Source organism: Notothenia rossii (assembly GCF_949606895.1).
Source record: "Notothenia rossii genome assembly, chromosome: 9".
Classification (NCBI taxonomy): Eukaryota; Metazoa; Chordata; class Actinopteri; order Perciformes; family Nototheniidae; genus Notothenia; species Notothenia rossii.
Window position 1 is genome coordinate 69736425 of NC_136907.1, and position 25272 is coordinate 69761696.

General features: G+C 39.9%; 2 protein-coding genes across 6 annotated transcripts; one reads left to right on the forward strand and one right to left on the reverse strand.

The window, feature by feature from the left end:
- Positions 1–949: 949 nt before the first annotated feature.
- Positions 950–11697, forward strand: LOC307018200 (polyhomeotic homolog 3). Of its 5 annotated transcripts, none has more exons than XM_079648338.1 (15): positions 950–1147; positions 2148–2357; positions 3309–3458; positions 3550–3630; positions 4096–4248; positions 4439–4528; positions 5069–5264; positions 5834–6435; positions 6523–6640; positions 7099–7367; positions 7880–8039; positions 8107–8224; positions 9167–9299; positions 9867–10206; positions 11052–11697. In XM_079648338.1, exons 2-15 carry the CDS (start codon positions 2184–2186, stop codon positions 11204–11206), a joined length of 2739 nt encoding a protein of 912 aa, XP_079504464.1. In that variant the 5' UTR covers positions 950–1147; positions 2148–2183; the 3' UTR covers positions 11207–11697. The 5 variants fall into 5 exon arrangements, with proteins under 5 accessions (XP_079504464.1, XP_079504465.1, XP_079504463.1 ...); XM_079648339.1 differs by having other exon boundaries at positions 950–1131; XM_079648337.1 differs by having other exon boundaries at positions 950–1127.
- Positions 11698–13788: 2091 nt separating this feature from the next.
- On the reverse strand, positions 13789–20973 carry dapk3 (death-associated protein kinase 3). Its single transcript, XM_079648930.1, has 9 exons — positions 20870–20973; positions 19815–19912; positions 18174–18534; positions 17242–17371; positions 17037–17085; positions 16924–16950; positions 16659–16811; positions 16070–16115; positions 13789–15764 (listed from the first exon to the last, which is right to left on the reverse strand). Exons 2-9 carry the CDS (start codon positions 19874–19876, stop codon positions 15234–15236), a joined length of 1359 nt encoding a protein of 452 aa, XP_079505056.1. The 5' UTR covers positions 19877–19912; positions 20870–20973; the 3' UTR covers positions 13789–15233.
- Positions 20974–25272: the final 4299 nt, after the last annotated feature.

The window sequence follows — 25272 nt, forward strand, 5'->3', positions numbered from 1 at the left end:
GGCTGCATTCCGACTGTACCAATTGTAGCTTTATAAGTGGGTAAGTGCTGCTTTCAGGTTCAACAATCTGAGCTCGGACATCAGAGAAGCCCTCAAGACATGTCGCGCATTCAAGTGCTTTGGTTCGGAAGTAACATCAACATGGATGGAGCAGGAATAGAAGTAAAAGCATTTATCTTTTTCTTACTTTTCATTTTTTATTTTAGAAAATAAGGGAATCGTCTTTTCTGCTGTGCTAGAAAACGTGATTGATAAAAGAAAAGAATGGGAGCAAATAAAATATTAACGAAAAACCTAAAATAACAAAGTAGCCTACATTTACTCAATACTGTAATTACGTATTTGTGAGGTATGCTACTTGCATTCTCTTTTACTTGAATATTACTACTCCATAACATTTATTTAACAACTAATGGTTTAGACAAATTAACAAAACATAAATAATACAATATTGCAAGATCAGTGCAAATCAGATCAGATAAGAGAAAGATGGAAAGGCCTAGCTCTTTATAAAGCAGTAATTCATCCTTATTATCATCCAATAATATAACAACTCCATGAAATTCCTGACATTAAGTGTTTTCAAGCACAAGATTTATTTTTGTCCTGCAAACACAAAACATAAAGAGCTTTCAAATTATGTTGTCCCCGTTTAATAGATAAATAAAGTGAAAAACGAAATGCTATGCCATGAGAGAAACCAACCAAAATGGAAGATTAGCCTGGGGTTACTTTATGGCTGCATCAGCAGTTTGTGAAATAGTATTTTGACGCATATTTTAGTGTTGTGAGCTAAAACCCAGCATCCCAATCTTTTATTTTTGTGCAAATATTCAACGTTTTCACCAGACATTATCATGATAAATAAATAAATCTATTCAAAACGCATAAAAAGCCACTTTAACCTGTCTAACATCTGGGACTCTTCATGCAGAGCGCTCCGGCTGTGGAAGGTCCTCCCGCACAGCGAGCGGTGCTGTGTCTGGGATTTTTTATTGCCTGCTACCGTCTGATATGTTTTTTATCTCCATTTTAGACAGAATACTGCCGCATCAGAAGCTTCATGACTGGGACAATGTGCCGGGCTCCTGTTAGCTCCTGATGGCCTGATGGTCTCTCAATAGCAGGCAGGTAACGCCGACGAGAGGTGAATGATTGCATAAAGCGAAGAAGCGTCTGAGCGACGAGAGGCAGACAGGCAGACAGACAGACAGACAGACATACAGACAGAGAGGGCATCTCATTGTTGAATGTTTAATCCGAATTTCTTAAATTATGGGCAGTGCATTTAAGATAAATAGTTGACGTTAAGGGTTTGTTATCGAAAATATCCAGCTGGTTTTTAATTGGACAGAGCCGGCTCTGCAGCAAAAAGCAATCAATATTCAAGCTGCCTAGAAGCTTAGACCATCAGTGTGTAGCCTTATTACATTAAAACCACTCTCTTTTTAAAAGCTATCTGTTTGATGTTACTACATATAATAATGATTGACTTTTTTAATGCTTGCTTATCAAATTAGATAGAACACATCTATAGCATTGTGGCACCGCACCGTTGTCTCTTTACAGATGTGGTATTGGTACAACATAACCTTTAAAAAAAATCAATAACATCAATGATTTACCCCCTTTCACATATCTTCATTACAAATGCATAATGTTTTATTTTTACATGCAAAGAAGTCATCTGTGTTTCTTCATGTTATGATGTGCTGTCTGAACCTGTAGAGAGATAATTGGCAGTTTCATGCTCTCTATATTGAAGTGACCAAATATGAAAACATGATTATGAACATGCATTTTTCCAAGAACATAAGCTAAACATACAAATAATGCTAGAGTCGGGTAGCTTATGTTACATAGCAAATTTATTTATTTATATAGGCTACATGTGAATGTTTTATTAGCAAACAGGAACTGATTCAGAGCTGCACTCAAGGAAGATTCCTATTTATTATTTACGTTAATTTTTTACTGAATAAAAAAATGAAATCAAATATTATTTTTAACCAACAGTTGATTTGAGCTTGTAAACATGCAGTTAAGGAAAGTGTTAAACAACAGAAGCAGCTGCAGATCCATCCTCCGGTTCAAGTCAAGTTTGATTTGAACTTCCTGCTGTTACTTATTGTCTGTTTTATCCCCAGAGTTTTCCCATCACTGGATCTGTGTTTGACCTGGAGATGGACAGGCAGGGATCAGCAGAGAAGCAGACAGAAACTAACAGGACAACCAGCACCCCCACCCCATCATCAGCAGCCATCACCATGGCAACAGTTAGCTCCTGCAGCACCACGTGCACCCAGGCGCCGTCTAATTCCCTCAGCATCATCTCTCCCGACAGACAGGCGGTCCAGGTATTAGACTCCTTTGACCCCGGCATAGTTTCATGAGAGGAATCCAGATTATAGACAGTACCTGGGAGTTATGCATGGTTTGTTTCATGTGAGAGGAATCCAGGTTATAGACAGTTCCCCAGGTTTCTGCAAACATTGACTTGACTGACAGGTAATCCAGACATTACTTGTGATTTAGTGGTTCATTGTTTGTATTTGAAAGGGAGTCCAGGAGGTAATACACGGGATTGGAGCCTGCATGGCTTGTTTCATTTGCAGAGAGACCAGGTTATAGACAGTAGCTTGGACCTAGTTAATCTATTGTCTATTTTAAGTGGAGTTCAGGTATAGACGAATCCTTGAACCTATCTAAGCATTGTTTGGCTTTGCTTGCAGGCAGTCCAGGTAATAGATAATATCCAGGAGCTGTGCATGGTTTGTTTCCTTTGAGAGGAGTCCAGATAATAGACAGTACATCAGATCTCATTTAGCATCGTTAGACTTGAAAGGCAGGTTGTCCAGCTGTCCAGCTGGACAACCTGCCTGGATTCCTTGTAGGTACTGGATAATGTCTATAACCTGGTTATAGACATTACCCAGGACCTACAAAGAATCTAGGTAAAAGGTAGTTGATAGTTGACCCTGCTCTGCTTTTATAGCCAATATGGTATACACAGAAATTGTAGGAAATAGATAGTCTTCTGTTACATTTTTAAAAAAATGTTAGTTTTGTTATTTATGTAATGTTATTTTGAAAAGGTGTCTTTAACATAGCTGATCAAAAGAAAGTATTGCTAAATTTTAACATCTCTTAAATATTCTAGGAATGTTCCAATCCTAACAGCACTTAATAATATTTTTCTCAAAATGACATTTTCCAAATACTTCAAAGTATCCATTCTCAGCTAATTAAAGAGCATCAGGAACACAATTAAAAAGACTAACTGACTGCGTGCTTGATGTGTCCCTCAGGTGATCCAGCAGGCCATCCACAGACCTCAGAGCATGGCGGCTCAGTACCTGCAGCAGATGTACGCGGCGCAGCAGCAGCACCTCATGCTGCAGACCGCCGCGCTGCAGCAGCACAGCCCCCACCTGCAGAGCCTGGCCACCATACAGCAGGTCGGGTGGTGTTGGCCATGTGTTAGTGCAAACATGGAGAATAATTTAACATGAAGAACAGAGAGTGTGATGTCTCTCCAATGTCTTTCAGGCTTCAGTATGTCAGAGGCAGCCGTCGTCTTCATCCGGTGGCAGTTTGGTCCATCAGCCTGTGGGTGTTTCCCAAAACTCAGTAAGTGTTTGAGTTACGACTCTCATCAACTTGACCTAAGCAGACATATTCAAGTAATACTTTAGATGTTTTGAAGCAGGGTTGCATGAGGTACTTATTCAAAGTCTGGAGAGACAGACAGGAGTTTCAAGCATGGAAGCGACAAGCAGCAGAAATGTGTTTTAGCCTCTTGAAGAGATCAATATAAGTTTAAGTGTACGCTTTATTTAAAAATAATGTATTCGCTTTAACTTGCTGTCGGACTTCTTTGCCAACATAGAGCTGAGGCTGTTATCTATGCTCTCTTTGCCAAAACCTTTGACAAAAACAATTTTTTACCCTGCAGACCACAGGAGTTGTTGACTGCCTCAATCTATTATCTTGTAAACAAGCCATTTCAAAACAAACTTGAAGCAGCGGTAGACCAGCAACTTCACACAACTCCAAAAAAACTGTCGATTTCAACATTCATTTTCTTTCATGCAGATTACTCTGCCATCATCTCCAGTGACAGCCCAGCTGATTGGACGAACCCAAACATCCACCGGTGCTGCGACCACCATTTCCCAGCAGGCCATGCTACTGGGGAACCGACCGGCCAACTGTAACCAAGCTCAGATGTACCTTCGCACTCAGATGGTACAAACTTTTTCAACGTTTTAAAGCACACTTGCAAATTGCACTGGAACTTTAAAACTGCACGACTTGTTTGCCCTATTTCTATTTTTACCGAATGTGTTTTGTTATGTTTCCTCACAACATGCAATTTGTTTGTTTCTAACCACCGAGCCACCTGTCTCTCCCTGCTTTTTGCTTTTTCTCCTGTCAGCTTATTCTAACCCCAGCAGCCACGGTGGCTGCAGTTCAATCAGACCTCCCTGCTGTTACCTCCTGCTCCGCTTTACCTCCCTCCTCCCAGGTGCACACTGTCAGGAATCAGAATATAACACACACCACTCAACTGAAATACCATAGACTGCAGGATGCTACATATCATGAGCTGTATAAAATGAGAAGTTATTTGATTAATAATCAAGTTGTTGAATCCATTTTTGCTTATTAAACTTATTAACATTTGCAACTATAGTCATGGATTTTCCTGTGTTGATGTTTATTATTGTTTTTATCGATGTTGACCATCGATGAATTATAGTGATGTAACTTGTAGGTGTGGTTTTGGCCCTTTATTAAGGACAGGTGAACAGGTGTTCAGTATAAGTGGAAGGGCAAACCATTTTCAATCACATGGCTTCTAATCTTTCAATCACATGGCTTCTAGTGACTATTTTCTCAGTTTTTCTTTAACTAAACGGATGACAATGGATGAATAATATGGATGCTCGTTGATTTTTTTTAACCGCTCATCACACAAGTCAAGTGATGAACGTTCGAAGAACTATTAATAAACGTTGACTTTTCTATAGACTTTAACAGTGACGTTCTCTGTGTGTATTTTCAGGTGCAGAATCTGGCTCTGCGTGCCCACTTGCCCGGAGCGCTGGCCACAGCTCACAATGTCATTTTAAAACCATCCGCCCCATCACAAGCCCTGAATCTAAACACCTCTTTATCCAAGACGTCGATCTGCGGGCTGAAACACCACCAGCTGACTGACACCAACACAGAAACATCGGGACCCCACGTCATAACCCAAGGTGACAAGACATATTCAGATATAGAAATGTAAAGGAACATTTACTAGAAAGTGTGTTTCAGACTTGCAACCCAGCTGTGAAAATGAACCCCCACAATGTGCCATAACTCTTCAGGTCAATTTTTTTTTAAAGAAGTTGGACCAGGTCCTAATGCATACCAATTAAGATTAAAAAAAAGGAAATTGTTAAAAGTCTAGATGATTATACTGATCCCTCTTGTCCCTAGTATTTATTTTCTTTCTCCTTTTGAAGTCCAAGTAATTTTCTCTATCGAACGGATATAGTTGATCGATAGAGGTAATAGCAAGGAGAAAAGAGGTAGGGTTTCTCTTGAGCATTTTGTAATTATTTTTTCACTTGCAGCCTCAATAATCTTCAAAAGTTATGTGTCGCTTTTACTCTCTTTAGGGATGACTCAAAGGTACTAACTGGTGTAAGAGAAATCAGATATGTGCAATAGGACTCCTGAGACGCACTTAGTTTGGGTTATGCTTTCGAGACCACTTTGAAGAAGAGACCGTTGTTTTGGTTTTTTGGTCCCTTAAGTCTAATCCACACTCTGTTTGCAGCCTTCTCTCCGGTGCAGACGCACGCTCTGATCAAACAGCAGCTGTCCTGTCCCTCCGGCCAGCGGGGGTCTCACCACCAGCTCGTCCTCCATCAGACTGCAGGAGGGGCTCCACAACACCGGCAGCTCCAGCCCATCGCCCTCAGAGTAGCGCCTCAAGAAACCAAGTCCAACCTTCTTCCTCTTTCAATTAAAAGACTCACAGCTCCCTGCACCCATTCACACACCAACCACAACCCTCAAGCCCCCTCCTCTTCTCAGTCTGTTGCACCTTCAGTCCCAGCAGCCACCGTCCAGCCTCAGCCTCCTCCTCTTCTGGCCGCTCCACACCGTCGGACTTCCTTCCCACTGAACCAGCCCCCACCTCCCCCTCCTCCTCTGGTCCTGCCCAGGTTGCCCCAGAACCCCCCGGCCTCCCTCCAGAGGCGACCCCTGCACTCGCTCCAGGCTCTGGCCCTCCAGTCGGGTCATCTGCTGTTGACGGAGCAGGAGCTGCCTGTAGCGGAGGCTCTGCTCCAGATGAACTACCAGAACCTCCCCCCCCCTCAAACAGTGGCTGTCAATCTGAAAGTGCATCGAGTCAGACACAATGAAACACCATCGGTGAGTCGCTTCTGTGTGCTGCGGTTACGTTTTGAAAGTGTTTCATGTCCACAGTATGTGATGGGTTTGTTGTGATTTGTATTTCAGTCGGGACAAACGTGCAAAGTGAATGGATCGAGCTCAGAGGCGAGGAGAGGTGAATCTTCTCCTGGTGCTCAGCGAGACAGGACCCCTCTCAATGGGCCGTTTAAGCAGAATGGTGCAGGTAAAATATGTAAAGAATAGAATAGAAAATATACGTTACCCAACCAAGGCCAAAGAGTCTCCTCATTAGGCGGATGTTTCATGAAAAACCAGAGCTTATGTAAAAGCCTAAATAAATGTAAAAATCTGACCATGGATCTGTTTCATTAAGCTGTTTTGGAGCTAAAATAAATACAAATCTCATTGTAGGAAAATAATAATTGAATTATGTAAATTGTTTTGCAAATTACAGCCTCCATATATTTAAAAAATATGTCAAAAAGCCTTCAAATTATCTCCCTGCCACTGAAAACTAACCTGACTGACAGACATCTTGGCCCTGAGGAATACGTTTTAGTGGTCGGCCTTACTTAAACCTCCTTTAGAAAACTGAGTCTCCTGAAAATAAACTGTAATCAATCTGGTTAAACTGGTAATCCTGCTCTCAGTGTGTTAACTTGTACCCCTGTTGTTGTTCAGCAGTGATGGGTTCATCCTCCATCACACCCAGCCGCTCAATGATCAGGTCACCGGTGGTGGAAGAGTCCTCACAGCTCACCACCAGCACCCCTCCTCCCCCGTCTCCCCCTCTGCCTCCTCCAGTCCTGCCAGCAGCGGTCAGAGGTCCCAGCCAGCCCCCCTCCTCCCCAACCAGCGCGCCCCTGAGCCCCGACAGGATACACACAACCCACGTCCTCACACACCTCATAGAGGGCTTTGTCATCAGAGAGGGCCTGGAGCCGTTCCCGGTATGAACACTGTGGCATCACCACGAAACATCTGTTAGAGATGGATGCTTAAAACAATTAGACATATCATCTTGAATAATTGACAGCATGTGTTCTTGTGTTCATGGGTAATTCAATTAATATTCTTGAAGATGCTTGATTTAAATTTAAAGAGTCTCAAGACGATTCCAGTATGAGGTACCACAATGGTGAATCAGCATATGACCTACCAATTAATGTCATTGCGTATGGCGACATTGCATCAAAATATCACAAGCAGTGCACAATTAGATATTAGATTATATTTGAGATTGTTTGTCTAAAATGTTTGGCTCAGGTACATTTCTACATTTGATATACTCTAGAGATGTTGTTGAGATATTGTAGCAATTGTACTTTCAACAGTAACCTCAAGTTTAAGTTTGTAGTTAATATAGTAACATTTTAACATTTAGATGCTTACAAATTAGCACCTGTTTCTACACAGGTGTCCTGCCATGTCAGTGTGTGTCATTTATCTTTTCTGGACGCAGGTGATCTCGTCCTCGATGTTGGCAGAGCAGCAGGCTTCCCTTCCTGAATCTCAGGAGAGACAAACTAACGGGGACTTGGCGGCTGAGGACAGCCCGCTGGACGCTGACCAGTCGGATTCAACAGACTCAGAGATGGAGGAGGACGACCCTGCAGCAGATGGTGAGGTCATGTGTGTGTACATGTGAGTGAGTGTGTGTGTGTGTGACTAACAGCTGGCCATGTGTAGTTGCAGAGCGGGGGGGGAGTGCGGCAGCCATGCTGCAGTGTGAGTTCTGCGGCAGTCGAGGTCACGCTCACACCTTCCTGCGCTCCAAGCGCTTCTGCTCCATGACGTGTGTCAGGAGGTAAATAAATCACTCTCACATGGAGACGCACCAACAACACTCTCATTAATAAGAACATGTTATATCGAGCACCAGCCTGCTCCTCTAGAGCGATGCCAAACCAGAACTGCAAATGGAAACCTGCCTTATGGAACAGTAAGGGTAGTTCAAATTTTGTTTTGCATTATTCCCATTCAAATCAAATAATATATTCAAATGATCATAGTAGGATTTTTTTCTGTACCAAACATATATGTTCTGTTAAGTCTGTAAAATACTCTTGGTAGGCTGAGATTTCTCTATAGCTCCACAATACTTCAAGCTAAATTGAAATGTAACACATATTTAGCATGTATCAAATATTGTGTTTCCTGTGATTAAATGTTTCACTAGTTCATATAATGATTTTGATCAAATTGATTAATTGTGCAGCACTAATTTAAATTGATAAAATTGCCCCAAACACTCAACAACTAAGATACAAATTGTAATCAATTATAGCTTGTAAACAAAAGTAGTGGAGTAACAAGTACAACTTCTCTGAGATGTAGTGGAGTAGAAGAATAAGGTTTCATAATATGGATAAGAAAAGTACCTCAAATTGTACCATCAAGGGTTTTGCCAAAGAGCATCCTTCCTTATATAATAAGACTCTAAAAAATGCAATGTCTACCACACGAGACGAGTAAACTAAAGATGATGTCTATCTCTGTGGCGGTGAGACACATCCTCTGACATCTGGAGCCCATTGAGTTACATTTAGACTATAAGAAGAACTCTCAAGGGTGTAATCACTCCCATGTTTCCTATACTCTTCATCCAGCCATCAAAGAGTCCAGATGCAGACCATCAGCTCAGTGACTCAGTCTAAAACTCAACTCTGTGCCATTAGTAAACAAATGTGACCGTCTGCAGTGAACCGTATAAATCACATTTAACATCTGTTAACACCTCCGTGTTCAGGTTCAGTGTGAGCTGCACAAAGCGTGTCACGGTGCAGAGAGTCGGGCGCTGGGGCCACAGGCCCACGGGCCGGAGGGGACGCCCCCCCGGCAGCAGAGTGAATGGAGCCTCCAGAGAACACTTCCTGAGACAGGTCAGCTACTGGCACTGCACACGCTGCACACGCTGCACACGCTGCACACGCTGCACACGCTGCACACGCTGCACACGCTGCACACGCTGCACACGCTGCACACACTGCACACACTGCACACACTGCACACTCTGCACACACTGCACACTCTGCACACTCTGCACACTCTGCACACACTGCACACACACTGCTGGGGTCACTGCTCATGAGGCAGGCTGCTGCAGAGAGGGGAAGGACACTCCTGGTCAAGTGTATTCACAATAGACCATACATAATACTGTTTAAAAGAAACAGAGCCAAAGCATCCATCGGAAATGCTTTGTGTCTACAACATGGCATTTGTCTTGTTTTTGTCTTGTGACAATTTTATTAAATGTTCTAGTTGAATGGATTCAGTTGGCCTATGTTGTAATGCATCTATCTCTTTTAAAGTCAACCTTCATGTTGAAAAGACCATTACTTTACATGTGTAAAGAGCTGCAGTTTTCACAAGTAGGAACCTAAATCTGAGATGGCTAAGGCTAAATCCTGGTTGATGTTTGTCTGATTTGTCTTTTTGCTCCACAGGCTCGTAGGTCGTTTGAAGAGACCCGACAAAGCTCTCTGAGAGACGAGGAAGAGCAGGAAGAGGAGGAAGAGGAGGAGGAGGAGGATGAGGATGAGCCTCCCATTCCCATGACAACCAGGCTCAGAAAACAGACTGAGAGACAGCGAGAGAGGGAGAGAGAGAAAGGGAGAGAGGAGGAGAGAGAGGTTGAGAGAGGGGAGGATAGAGGGGAGGAGAGAGGGGATGAGAGAGGGGAGGAGAGGACGACAGAAACCATCAGTGTCTCTGAAGAAGAAGAAGTTGGCTCTGCGTCTCAGTGGAACGTCCAACAAGTGTTTTCTTTCATCAACTCCCTGCCAGGTGAGACTTCAGTACACCTGTGTGTCAGCGGTGAAATGAAACTAAGTTCATGCATATACTAAACTTATTTACAAATGTAAAAGGTACTTGTACTTTTTTTTTCTACTTCTTCTTCTGTTACATTTCAAACAATTCACAGTGAAATATGATGCTTCTATTGGACAGCTGCTGACACTTTACTGATTCCTTTTTTGCATAAAATTTGATGTTTAGATATAAGTGAAACTGTCCGAGCGAGGGCGCTGGAAGTAGGGTGTGGGAAGTGAGGTATTTTAATTTATGCCACTAGCCTGATTTGTCATCAGCTGATGTGATGAGATCCTACTGTAGAATAAATCGTTTTTTTTATTATTTAGCAGAATTTAACATTATTTTTATATAACTATATGCAGTGTTATACACCGAAAAACCAAGACAAATTCCTTGTATGTGAAAATCTACGTAGCCATTGACATTATTGGTTCTGATTGAGTGATTCAACTCCCAGAATCAGAAGTCCTTTATAGTCCCACAGCGGGGACATGTACATTGTTACAGCAAAAGTGGCATAGCAGGTATAAAAAAGGTTTGCAATAATACAGAATAAGCTAACATATTAATAGAAGAAAAGCACACATTAGTTATAAAAATAAAGCCACATAAGTGGGATGAAAATCCAAAAATGTGGGACATTCATTACAATGGTGGTTTTCACGTAATCAGCGAATCAATGCCGCCAGTTGTTTAAAGCAGCGAAGTTAGCTTTGAGTAAATAAGTAATAACTAAGTCATTCTTCAAAGATCTGCTAACAAAATGCATCAAAATGAACAAAAGACACTCAGTCTGTATCCTCTATTTCCTGCAGGGGGTCAGGATGTAGCCGAGGAGTTTCGCTCTCAGGAGATCGATGGCCAGGCTCTGCTGCTGCTGACTGAGGAGCACCTGCTGAGCACCATGAACCTCAAACTGGGACCTGCACTCAAACTGTGCGCACACATCAACTCTCTAAAGGAGGCATAAACATGTTTTCTGATCACGAGGACATAAACACACATCAACAAGGAGGCTCTTTCCATTTTGTAGTCTAACACAGAGACAGTTAGAACAGACTGTATGGAGACTCTCCTGAGACCACTGCCAAGGACTCCTCGCCTGAGAGAAGTCCACACACTGAACCAGCTGATACTCACACAGAGATGAGCAGTTCTTTCCATCTTCCATTTCAACAGTAGTGATTGTAGGTGATTATCCCTGGTTATCCATTTGTTTCAAAATGGTCATTACAAATCTATTTGTAAAACAAGGAAGCAACTTTACCGTAAGTTATTATTATTAAGAATGCTGTACAGTGTCAAAGTTTACAAAACAGATTTACTATCTAACAGATTACATTTTATACACTTATCATGAGCAAACTAATAATGTTTGGAGCCAAACTGATGATAGGGTTATTTATTATTGATGTATTATTGTCATAATTAATATACAAATAAAACCATTAATGTATTAAGCATTGTTTTGTGTTTTTTTATGGAGTTTCATAAAGAGTGATAGTTTACCGTTAGTGTAAACTATACTTTTTTACAAATGTAATATATCAAATGTTGGGTCTGCTGAACAGACCATAGGTATAACGGTCAGAAGATAAATAAATAACATATTAAAAAACACTTGAGCCTATCACTATACATGTACAGACAAAGCAGAATATATATTTATGGATTTATGGATACTTTCTGGTTGCTCAATGAGAGACCACAGTACCAAAAGAGGCTTTCATAAATCTCCTGTATTTTGGTGAACCACCAGCAGAGGGCCTCATTCATTCAGTTACTACCATAGACCAGTGGTTCTCAACTGGTCAGGCCTCGGGACCCACTTTTTCCTTAGTCAATAGATCGCGACCCGAAATTTTGAACCACTCAAATCTATTCAACAACTAATTCTGCAGTAATATATACGCTTTTCAGCATACATTATTAATTAAAGTGAAGTACAGTGCATATATCCCTTATATCCCTTCACAGAACAAAAATAATGCTTTTAAATAAGGTTTAATGGGATGATGGAATCAAAACTGAACTGTATAACATAAAAAGGCACACGTGCTGAAAACCCAACCCCAGAAGGGGGGTCTAGGGGGGATTCTCCCCCAGGAGATTTTTTGAAATACTAACATATAAACTACCCATTCTGGTACACTCTGAAAATAAAATAAATAGATGTAGGCCTATTACGACATATTCATAATATTTTATGCCATTGTTTGTTTTTCACTTTGTTCTGACAGCTGAACTTGCTGCTCCACACAGAGAGAAGAGCAAAGAGGAGATAGTCTGTGTGAAATGCTTTAAATTGTGGGTAAGGGTAGATAGCCCATTGTTCTGTGACCTGTCAATCATCAAACCCGGGGTCATATTTCATTATGTTTTCATTTTTATCTGAAGTTGTACCCATGGGTGTATAAAGAATATGTGGGGACTTCCGGCAACAATCTTGATTCTGATCAAAGGCCAGAAGACTTGAAAAAACATCAGCAATGTTTTATTGAGAAGATGATCAGTACGTAACAGAAGTTTTCAAAACCGTTTATCGTCTCAGGTACTTTCAGTCCAACGCCTACTGCATGCACAGCGTTAGAAAATCGGGCCTTCAAAATAAAAGTTTGACTTTTTCTCCCAAAAAAAAAAGAAAAAAGGAATTTTTGTTTTCAAACTTTTTTTTTTTCACTCACACATCTGCGACCCACTCGAAACGGGTCTGCGACCCACTTTTGGGTCGCGACCCACCAGTTGAGAACCACCGCGACTGTATATATATATAAATAATATAATAATACATAATTATAATAATAATATATTTACTACCCGTTGTTAAAGGTAGGGTAGGTAAGAATGGAGAAACCAGCTCGAGTGCGCTAGAATTTGAAAATACGCAGCCGAAAAAATTCTGCCCCTTCCTTCAGACTTCCTTACAGAGCCCCTCCTCCAACACACACGAACGTGCACATGACCAATGAGGGCACGAGATAAATTTGTGCACGAGATGGAAGGCTGACAGGCAGGTAGGCCATCCAGTTATTTTAGCCGGGCCGGCTCAGATGATTGGTCGTGCTTTTCACAGTACTACGGCTTCCACAGATGCATTTTTAAAAAAAAAATGTATTTATTGTCAAAGCAGCTAATATATTCATTGCTATCGGGATGTTAAGAGCATTCCAAGGAATGTAACAAAAAGTGTTTCTGAAGTGAATTACCTACCCTACCTTTTATCTTCCCCAGTACAGGAGACCAGGTGCAGAAATTGTGAGGCTTTTTAGATATTGCTGAGCCAAAGACTTGCATGTAGTCTTTTCTGTATACAAGTACTGAAAGCAAGCAGCATTTTACAGTGTTATCTAGTCGATGTTGAGCAAATTATAAAACACGTTATACATATAAATGAGTAATATAATTGCTATAATTAAAAAGGAGGTGTAGAAGTATGAAGTTACAAGTAAAGGAGAACCGGTAACTTGTAATTTGTACTTTGGTGCAGTCCTTGAGTAAATGCCAATGTCGTTACTTTTCACCACGGGACAATACAAGGCACAAATAACAAACAGAAGTCCATATATTTATAAAAGATACACTATACAAAGCGTTGCCACATACAATAACAAAACATAAATTATTTTTTTGTTTATTTTAAACAAGCCCAGACATTTCAGCTTTTTCTTACACATTAGAATCAGATTAAAATAGATTTTTTTACATTGCTATAATCATTCAAGTGCAATTAAGTATACATTTCTCTATTGGAAAAATACTACTGCATATATCATACACTTTTCTACGCTATACATGGGGAATGTGTTGCCTGGATGGGAAACTTATCAGAGGAATGTATCGAAAATGCAGAGATGGTCAGGATGAAAACAGAATGAAAACGTATAGAGTTTCCATGCACGCTGTTCAGTTTACAAGCTGCTGAGCACAGGCTGTTGTTTAAGACATGGAGCGATGTGATATATATATCAATTACTCGATGACAGAGGAGAGCATGCAGAGGCAATACGGTCTATCAGTTTTCAGGCACAGCAGAGATGAGTTTGTACATTTGAAACCCAATAATGCTTGACTTTTACGTGAATTCATTACATTACTAAGGAAGGGCCTAGAAAGAACCATGTCATTTGGTACTTATGAAAGTGTGATCAGTTCAAAAGCTTCGAAAAACACACCCACAGATTGTTTTGTGTATTCAAACGTTATTTCTCATTTAGTTGGATCTCTTGTTGTCTGCTCTTAGCATCTGTATTGTTGTATGGTGTTTTTTGTGGTGAAGCACCTTGTCACTTTGGTTTTGAAAGTGTGCTATACAGGAGGTGAAAGGTAATAATAAACTCAACCACCAAATTGTCTCTTCTCCCCTGTAATTATAACAAACTAGGTTGACTCTTTGGAGGAAACTTGAAAATCATTAGAAAATCACAGATAAAAGACAGAAAAAAAAGTGTAACGCAAAATCTTTTTTCTTTTTCATTCTATGCCAAGTTATTGCATCCTTTATAGCTGACGTTCAGCTGCACCCGAATTGGAAATGTAAGCGTCTAAATAAAAGCCCCTCGACGATGGCTATTTATTTACCTGCTTTAGCTTTAAGTTGTGAAGCCTTCTCACATATTGACCAATAACCTGAGGCGAGAGCGGACATCTACAGCACCTTGTGACGTACAGTAACTACGATTCTAAAAACAAAACCAGGCAAAGAACATTTACAAAAACTAAAATAAAGCCAATAAAGTTTCAAATTCAAAACAATTAACAGTATGTAAAATCTCTCAAATGATAAATTAACTTATAAAACACAGGAATGAGCCTCTTCGGGGGGGAATGGGTTCAAAAGATTGCCTTTCTGCTTCTTGCTGGTTTGTCGAGCGCGACATTTAAAAAAAAAAAGGGTTGAAAATGTTCTCCCGATGGCAGCAGCTTATGAGGAGCCCCGACCCGCAGAGAGGAGGGGCCGGAGGGAGCTGGAGAACCAGAGTCAGTGTTGTCAGTCGGGCTCAGGGCATGCTGCCGAGCGCGTCCTTCTCTGCAGAGATGGACTTCACCAGTTCCTCCACCCAGCGCACCTCGGAGGCCACCTGCTCCGCCAGAGCCTCGTAGCGGTTCTCCAGACGCCCGTACTTGCGTTTGAGGATGTTGGCGGCCTGCATGGTGAGGCGCGTCTCCTCCTGGCTCTTCTTCCTCTGGGCCGTGGTGCGCTGCAGCTCCTGCCGGATGTGGCTCAGGTCAGTGGAGATGCTCTGGTTCTCCTCCTTGTACCAGCCCTCCTTCTCCTCGTAGATGGACAGCAGCGCCGCCACGTCCTCCCGGCACGAGCGCTGGTTTTGCTCCAGGTCCCTCAGGCCTTCCTCTGCGGCCGCGATCTCCTCCAGGACCTGCGAGAAGCGCTCAAAGTTGACGTAGGTGTTGTTGGGCGGCATGCTGGAGTGGGACTTGATGGTGTACTCCTTCAGACGGGTCGTCTTCAGACGGCGACGCTCAGTCTTGTGGTCTCGCTCCTCCTGGCGGACATTTCGCCTCTTGATCACCTGGAGAAGGAAATATGTAGAGGTTTAAAATAAGGAATGCAGTTTGACAACAAAGCTTTTCAGGATCTAAATAACAATATTATTTGCGATACATCAACTTTTTTTGAGTATAATGCAAGTGCTTGTACAATTTAGAAAAAGGGAAATTATTTAAAACATTTTGTAGATCAAAAAAAACATTGAGCTGAACACACAACGCACTAAAATATTTTCGCGATGTGTTCAAATCAATCAAACAAGCCAAGATTGCTTTGACATTGAAAAAAAGTTATAACCACCATATGAACTATTAATAAACCACACACCTTAATCCAGGGATGCTGGAGACTGTCATCAATCGTCATTCTCTTCCTGAAAACAAAAATATTCCACCAGTGAGCAAACGACCAAGCTAAAACGTAGGGCTGTGCAATTCATCGTATTTTAAAAACAACATAATCGAAAAAAACAATTATTTTGCTTTGCTAGGTTGTGACAGTGCACTGCAACATATTTGATCTAATTTATTTGTATTTATCATATTTATATATGTTTAGTAGCTTGTTGAAGTGCGCTCCAAAATATTTGTTGATCTTGTTTATTGGCATTTATTATTTTGATATTATTTATTTAAATGTATCATTTATTTTTGTATTGGTTTTTCAGTTGAATTACACGTTCAGGGTAATCAACAGTTAAAGATATACTGTTCAAATTATTATTTATATTTTAAAGTCCAATAAATTGATATTTTCAAAGTCAATGAATAATCATATTTAATAATCGTGATATCAATTATTGACCAAAATAATCGTAATTATGATTTTTGCCATAATCGCACAGCCCGACTAAAACGGTATATTTTGACAGAAATGTGATGCTTGATTTTCAGCATAATATCTGAAAAGTTCTTACTTGGGATCTTTGACGAGCAGACGGCGTATGAAGTCCTTGGCGAGCTCGCTGGTGTTGCTGAAGTATTCTTCATCAAAGTCGTAGTTAACGGCTGAGATGTTAGTCAGGGTCTCCTGCTTTGTCTCCCCAAGAAATGGCGAAGCCCCGCTCAGTCTGCAGGAACACAGATAAAAGGATTCGCTTTATGAAACGATACGGCCGAGGAGCGAGCTATTGAACTTTGAACAAAAGTCAACAACAAGTGGTGATGTGAAACACAACTCACAGGATGTATGTGATCACTCCGATGCTCCTGCAGAGAAGAGGAGAAGCAGGCATGAATGAAAACGGTCACACAGGTCAAAATACCGCTTCCAAAACAACACGTTGACATCTTACCACATGTCCGCCTCCAGTCCAAGGGGCTCGTAGTTCACTATTTCTGGAGCTGTAAGCACAGAGGAATGCTTTCATTCAAACCAGATGTGGAGATCTTAGACGCACTGTCATCAACTTACAGGGTTTAACCAGCTGGGCACACACAGGAACAACACTTTGAAGATGTTTACTTTATTTATGAAAAAGAGGGGTAACTTGAACTCACCAACAAACTCCGGTGTCCCAAAAATGTTCTTGAACTCGTTCCCTGCTTTAATCTGATGAGCAATCCCAAAATCAATCAGCTTGATCCGGGGGTTTGGGACGTTCTTGTCCAGCAGCATGATGTTCTCAGGCTGAAAGACAAAATAAATAAACATTGGAGGGAGAACAACGTTTTGAGGCAGAGCCCGTACCGAAAGCCAAGAAAGGAATAAAATGTGACAAGAAGAACATCCAAGTTTAAGTGTGCATTCCCATTAAAACAACTTCATTACATGTTTGTCCTGGAACTAAAGTAACAGTCTCAAAAACAAGGTCAGACAGCCAGGATTCTATACGTCACATACCTGAGGAACCAATCCGTCAACTAGCGGGTTTGCACTTTACTAATTGCTGGTATAACATGGAAAGAAAAAGAGTAATGTGCTTAATAGTAGTATGCTATACTTTCAAAGAAAACTTCTCCAGAACACAGTTTTGAAAATGTTATCTAGAAACCCAATACGTTATATTGAAGCCGTACGCTTTCCATCCGTTTATCTTTGGGAGGCAGGATGTACGAGGCAAAATCGTGTTTTCATAAATAAGTAAAAAAAAGGCAAAGATGTAGTGTCATTTTCAAACCAATCGATTATTCTTTCCATGAAACAAAACGTTGTCTAAATATGTCATTTCGATAAACAGATACGTGTCATGAACTTAATAGGCTAATGTAAAAACCTAAAACCTCTTTATATTATTAGTATCACCATGCAGCGAGGGCTCACAGGGCCCTCTCCAGTCTCTCAAAAGGAGAAATCTCTGCACACATCAGGGAGATTTCCAGTACAGCATAAACGTCTTCTTACACCTCAACAGGAATCCTCACTAACATGTAAACTCCGCCTGCTGGACCAGAGTCTCACTAACACCTCCCTAGCCACACAGAAGACTGACCTTGAGGTCGAAGTGAGCGATGCGTTTGGAGTGAAGGTACTCAACCCCGTCCAGGATCTGCTTGAGGAACTGAGTGGCCTCCTCCTCCGTCAGAGACTCCTTCTCAGCCAGGAAGTCGAACAGCTCTCCTCCGGACACCAGCTCCAGGATCAGGATCACGTCCGTCTTGTTTTCAAAGATGTCGTGCAGGGTGATGATGTTGCTGTGTTGGATTTCTCGCAAGATGTTGACTTCGCGCTCAATCTCCTCGCGGCTCACCCCCCGCCGGCTGGAGGACAGACGCCGTTTCTTGATGAATTTGGCTGCGTATTCAATACTCGTGGTCTTCTCCTTACACTTACGAACGATGGCAAACTGTCCACTGCAGGGAGGAGAGGAAACAAGCGTTAAAAACAAAGATAACGCAGACCTTCCATGCCACTTTGGGTTTCTTCTGGCTTAAATGATTTGCTGCTGGTCAGAGTACAGGCAATATATCAACACATAACTTTGGGAAATAATAACAATTTGGTTTGTCCGCACTTTAAATGAAGCAACTTCTACTTATGTTCCTTGAGCAGAGACTATGACGTCAATGTAGGGTTCTAGGTCAACCACAAAGACATTTCTTCTTCGGATCCTTTTAAAGAGAGGGGTTTTGAAAAGCAGCTGGAAAGGGTGAAAGTATCCAATATATAAAAATATGAATAATTAAAACTCATTGCTGTAACAAAATATTCTGTCACTCCACTCATCAAAAGCCAAGTTTCAGGCCAAGAGAGTCAGAATGGAAACTGGTTTAAAACAAGGCTTTTACATATGAAACAAGTATTATTTTTATTGCACTGGAAAACGGATTCCATTTGTTTTAGAAAATGTCAAGGACATTAGTTTGTGGAATAATTGTCTTAGTAAAGAGGAAATGTTTGCAGGGAACTTGTGACCTATGAGATTTATCATGTGGGCCAATTTGGAAATCCTGACCCTTAGGTTTGGAAACACTCGACTAAGTCATGATTTCATATTGAATACAAATGAATGTTGGTATTGTAAGCATTATGTGGATACACTTTAAAACTGATGTTTGATGCTAAAACAATAGTTATTTACCATAATCAATATACAAATGTATTTAATACAGTTTTGTTTTATAGAATTTCTGAATAAAGTTACTGACAAGAACTCACTAATGTGCAGATGGGAACAAATTATTCCATAAAGCATGACTGGGCAGAGAATACACACGCACGCACGCACGCACGCACGTATCTGGCATCAAAATGCATCTCAAACACAACTCAAGCAACTGTGTGAGATGCATTTATTTATTGATTTATTACAAACTATAAGCACTGGTAATAAAACACATCTTTATAAAAAGGGAACTGTTGATGGTATCGGATACTTGATTTAAAAAACTAAGTACACAGTGTTTCGATGAAACCAGGTAAGCATTTTGATTCACTTCATAAATACCTGGTGTCCTTCAAATGTGGCATATAAAAGATCCTAAAGCATCATGTATGTGCCTTTTGCTTGACTGACAGGTTTTAATAGATGTTAGAGTCATCGTTTCTTGACTACAGTTGTCACACTGACAACATGTTTTCATACACATTGGTGTCACAAAACATTTAGTAGGAGAAGAAAAAATAAACATACCTGCCCAGTTCCTCTTCCATCTCATAAAACACCTCCACATCCTCTTGTCTGAAGCCAGCCATTATGTGCTGACTGGAATGATGATTCCTTAAGATTCACTGCAGAAGAAAATGGAGACATAAACCATATGTTTGAGTTTTGGACAAACAAAACAAGCCATTTATAACACCATGAACTTTGTGAAACTACAATGGTCATGTTTCACTATTTAGTCATATGCATTGTATAGAAAGAATAGTCTTTTAAAAAAGCAAGGGCACGATAAATGTACCTTTATATTGAATCTCTAAATTACTTGATGCTTTGGCAATGTTGTCCCTGTTACATGCCAATAAAGCACAATTAATTAATTAATTAATTAATTATGATTGACAGTGACAGCGACCAAAACAACGCCGTGTTAGTAGATCTAAACTGTGATATGAGTATTTATCAGGCCACATTAATATGTTCCACCTGCATGATAAAGTATCTGAGCTCTTGTCTTCCTTATTTGGCCCGAGGAAACTCAGCTCCAGTTTTCAGAGAGTTTTTGGCTGATGTCAGACCTCTGCATACCAGTCCTACTACATCACCTCCTCCTAGACTCAATTACTTCTATTCAGACACAATGTAAAGCGTCTGGCGTTTTTAGTTTTTTATTAATTCAACTTGTTTGTAGTATATGAAATAGGCAGTGAAATACAATTCTGGTTGTAGTTCACGATGATAGATTTAAGACAGTTTAACGTCCGTTACAAGCAGAGACATTTTTTCAGTGGTCAAAACAACAAAATATGTCAAGCTTCGAGGTAACAACACAACATAAAACTAATGCCGACAGACAAAATATATTAACTTAAGGAATAAAAACTCGTTTAAAAGAAGAATTGAAGTGAATCCCGGCGACGGAAGAGAGCTAACTGGTTAGCTTAGCTGGTTATTTAGATACTGAATAAAACCGGCTTTCGCTGTTTGTCACAATCTTTAGGAAAACCTGCAATGAATAACACTGACAACAATGTGAATATTAAACTGAATAACATATGAAGTCATGGCTATTAAAATATACTTACAGTATGGTTGGCTACGAGTGCTGCATTCCTCTTCAAAGTAGTTGTGCATGAATTCCCAGACTCAACCGCATGAAGCTCGAGCCACCGGCACATCCCACTTCCGGTTTCTCTTCGAAATGGAAGTAGTATAAAAGTATTTTAATAATGCTAGCACTGCAGCAGCAAAATACACTTGCTAGTATTGACTTATTTGTGCACCAGCAATACATACATTGTTCAACCTTAATGTAAGAAGACATTTTATTTTATATCGTAACGATTAAATGATTTTTTATTAATCAAACTAGTTCTAAAATTACGCCATATTTGTTTTGTTACTTTGTTGTTCTTATGTTTTTATCAAATAACTGTATTTGCTAAGTCAACTGTAAAACATACAATTAGATTGGAACAATACTGTTATATTTTACTATCTCTTTTATTATTTTAAATATATTTCTAGTTCTCAACCTGTGTTTTTAATTCTTGTTTTACTTTTATGTGTGCACCACGACACCAAGTCAAATTCTTCGTATGTGTAAACCTACCTGGTAATAAACCTGTTTCTGATTATGATTATTTTTTATATCCAACGCAGAGCTTAAATCAAGCAGTATTCGTAATGTTATTTTAGTAGGCATATCACTCTGATAACCATGAGGGTACTGTCTTCTTGCTAAAAACAAACAAAAGCAAAACAGATGTTCACTGGGTTTTCGAATGAGAGCAGAACTGCATATTATACACCAGACTCAGTGACAGTTTTATTCCACAGACCATAAGACTGTTAAACACCTGAACTAAGAACATCCGTAACATTCATCTGTTTGCAACTTACAAATTATGTATATAGACTCTTATGGCACTACTTCTATTCTATTTTATTGTATTTACTTGCACTATTTTATCTGTTTTATTGTGTTGCACTGTTGGAAGAGCCTGGGACCTCTGACCTAAGATTTCCATCGACATAACTACACTGTGGCTGTACGAATGACAATAAAAGCCTTGAATCTTGAAAAGGTCCGCTCTTGTTCTGAAGGCAGAAATCGCTCCAGTTCCGGTGTTGATGTTTTACTTGATGCAGGTCAATCCAAATCCAAGGCAGACAGGGGGCCATATGGATGACCTCATGCTGAGTGAATCAAGCTGCAGTAAGTCAATGAATAACAAGTTTCAGCATGCAGCAGCAGCAGAAGAGACTCAAGGGGGACTGAAGTCATTCACACCACAATAAAGCACATTTTGTTTTTTACTTAGTGCATTTTTGTTTATTCGTTATTGTCTTATTTGTTTTTCATGGGCAGTGGTGTAAAGTAAGTAATTACACAAGTAATGTACTTAAGTACAGTTTTGAGGTAATGGTACTTTACTTTTTACTTTCCATTTTATGTTTATACTTCAACTACTTTTTACTCCACTACAGCTTTTAGTTACTAGTTACTGTTTAGATTTTGAATATAAGCTTATTCAAAATAAAAGTTATTTAATAAAAATAAAATAAAGATACAAATAAATAAATAATAAATACAGAAATAAATAAATAGACGAATAAATAAATTAGGAAATAAATACAGGAAAAAAATAACTGTGGAAATAAATACAGGAATAAATCAATAAAATAATAAATAAATGATAAATAAATATGGAAATAGATAAATGTTGAGAATAAAACAGAACACACATTATTATAAATCTTTAATATATTTCTACATTTACGTTCACATTTAATCATGTAGGTATTTCTGTGTCCGTATGCCAATGAGGTATGCAGTCCTAACCTCAATATGAAGCATGTTAAAAGAAAAAAACACTTTCCATGGTGGTTTTAATAACCTCTGTTAAAGGTATAAAGGCTTTTGCATTATAACAAGTCCTGTACCTTTGTGTATAATTATTTTCTTTGATTTGCAATATTTTGTTCAAGTTTTATATAAAAACTTTTTTAAAAATGTTATGTATTTAATTCTTATTTTCACATAGTTGTTTACTTTTAGTAAATTAAAAATGTTCATATTAAATATCTTTATATTCAAGTTTTTATGATTGTATTACGTATTATATTATTATTTTATTTTATTTATTTCATTATCATTCCATTTTATTAGATTATTTTAATTTGTAGTCCAATTTTTGTTCACGTCCCCCGGAGGTGTGGGGGGCGTCTACCTAAGGCTGGCCAACCCGGCAGCCCATCCCTCAAAAAAAGGTACTCTTAGTTTACTCTGTACTCTTGCCATCTTGCCAGACAAAAGACACCAGTGCATATTGCATTGAAATTTGACAGGGTTGGCTTCTATGTGTATCGGTTACAAGGCGACATAAAAATATTGTTAAAGAACATTTGTTTGAACTCCTTGCCAGAAGTAGAATACATTTTTCACATCTGTTGCGACCTGGCTCAGAAGTCCACAACAAAAAGGAGACACAACACATTAACGGGTATAAAAAGGTGTTTATTTTTGCACAAACACGTCAAGATAGACACTTGGTTTACTCCTCAGAGCCGGTTGCCTGCAGGAGAAAGCAGAGAGCCCCCAGATAGGCGCAGAGAGGGTTTAAATACCAGACACCAGACCCAGGTGCCCTGAATCACCGCAATCAAGGCAATCACTGGATCCAATGCAGGACAGACGGAACAGCCACACCCTCTCTACTGATGGACCCACAGGGGCATCACACAGGGCCGTGGGAAGTAGGGGTGCTGAGGGTGCTGCAGCACCCCCTGGTGGAGGACAGGGGATCTGCACTTCCACAAGATATAATTAAAAAAAAACGAATTTTCAGCCTTGATGTAACAACATTCATAATTAAGTAAAGATAACACCCTTTTCCCCGGTTACATTTTCCATTTGCCCTGTACGATGGGCGCTGTGAGTGATGAAGTAGGGGATGTTGGCTTAGCAGGCGCCCGCAGCTCACAGCCAAAGTGAGAGAGATAGAGAGAGGGGATACCGCGGTACCGGCGGGGATTGTTGTTAGCTTCTGCTGCGCTAACGGATATAAGAAGTCGTTTCTACAATAATGTGGAGGGAAAGTCCTCTCCTGTCAGACTGAGAGGCTCAGTGAGGTAAAGGACTATGAGGGCTTAGATAGTTCACTTTAGTCGAAGTTATCTCAGTGGGTCTCAAACGTTTTGATCACAATTTATGTAAACAAATATTTCCAAGGCACACCTTTATAATTATTAGGATAAATAAAAACAGGTTTGAAATCATTCCAATGTATACTATAGGACAGTAAACCAAAAATATCGTTTAAAACTGGAGAGATTTTAAAATATACATAAATAAATGTTAACTTGTAAAATAAGATATGAATGAACAACACAAATAAAATAAGTTACATGTATTTGTTATTGGCTATGGTAGGTTATTGGAAATGTTCACATACCTGCTTATTTGATTGATGAAATGCAAACCGATCTTTTTCATATGGGTGTTTAGAGTTGTACCCCCTAGATCAGTCTCTAATTGGGCGCTCAAAGTGCACCAAATTGAAGCATTTTACTTTAAAATGTTAAAAAAATCTTCCCGGGGGGGTACCCCCGGACCCCCCCTAGAGGATGTGAAGTCCACCCCTCCAATTAAAACATGTTATAATATATAATAAATTTGAAGCCTTGTTATATAAGCTGTCCACCATGTCAATATATTTCTCTTTTTGCAGTGTCGTGGTCTTTTGTAGAGGTTTTTCATTGCCAGCTAAAATATTGCCTTATAGGGCAGCACTTTGGTCAGAACCAACCCTGGTGTCATCCCCACAGCACCCCCCATTTGAAACATGTTCCCACGGCTATGGCATCACACATCTGTTCCAGAAAAACCCAAGGCTACCAGGACGTGTGGAGCCATCAGGACGCCACCAGGACGCGTACAATCATAAAACTTGAAAAATAAAATATAAAAATATTATATTATATATTATATTATATATTATTTTAAAAAGTTTTACTGAAACAAAAACAAATTAAGTGATGAAAATAAGAATTAAATAAATTACTTTATTAAAACATTTTTATGTACAACTTCAAAACATATCTAATAAAAAAATGTTTTACAACAAAAAAATACTTTTTATGTTTTCATTACCTTTATAATCTTTGTGAGTTTTCATGTTTTGAGAGATTTTGTGTCTTCGCCAGCCTAAAGGGGCAGACCCTGCCTCCGAGGGACAAAAAAAGTAATCTAATCCAATAATTTCCACATTTGGCAGACCAAGCGATTCTGCCAGCCGGATTTGGCACCCCCAATATAACTTTGTCCAGGGTGGTCGTACTCCCACCAAAATCACACTGTTTTTTGCTGTCCCCCTCTAGTTTGTGCACACAAAAGCATTTTACTCTGGGCTCAGCAGCTGACAAACTAAAGAGGGGCTTACATGTGGCAGACCAGGTGTTGGTGCTTCCGGATTTGGAACCCCCC

What these genes read in the sequence shown, in the direction of transcription:
- dapk3 (XM_079648930.1), bottom strand. Translation starts at nt 19,876, where the DNA reads ATGGCTGGCTTCAGACAAGAGGATGTGGAGGTGTTTTATGAGATGGAA. An exon ending in GGAGTGATCACATACATCCT is followed by an intron (nt 16,812 to 16,923) that starts GTGAGTTGTGTT and finishes GTGTTCCTGCAG; the next exon opens with ACTGAGCGGGGCTTCGCCAT. An exon ending in CTGCTCGTCAAAGATCCCAA is followed by an intron (nt 16,116 to 16,658) that starts GTAAGAACTTTT and finishes TTTTGTTTTCAG; the next exon opens with GAAGAGAATGACGATTGATG.
- LOC307018200 (XM_079648338.1), top strand. Translation starts at nt 2,184, where the DNA reads ATGGACAGGCAGGGATCAGCAGAGAAGCAGACAGAAACTAACAGGACA. An exon ending in CCGACAGACAGGCGGTCCAG is followed by an intron (nt 2,358 to 3,308) that starts GTATTAGACTCC and finishes TGTGTCCCTCAG; the next exon opens with GTGATCCAGCAGGCCATCCA. An exon ending in ACCCCACGTCATAACCCAAG is followed by an intron (nt 5,265 to 5,833) that starts GTGACAAGACAT and finishes CTCTGTTTGCAG; the next exon opens with CCTTCTCTCCGGTGCAGACG.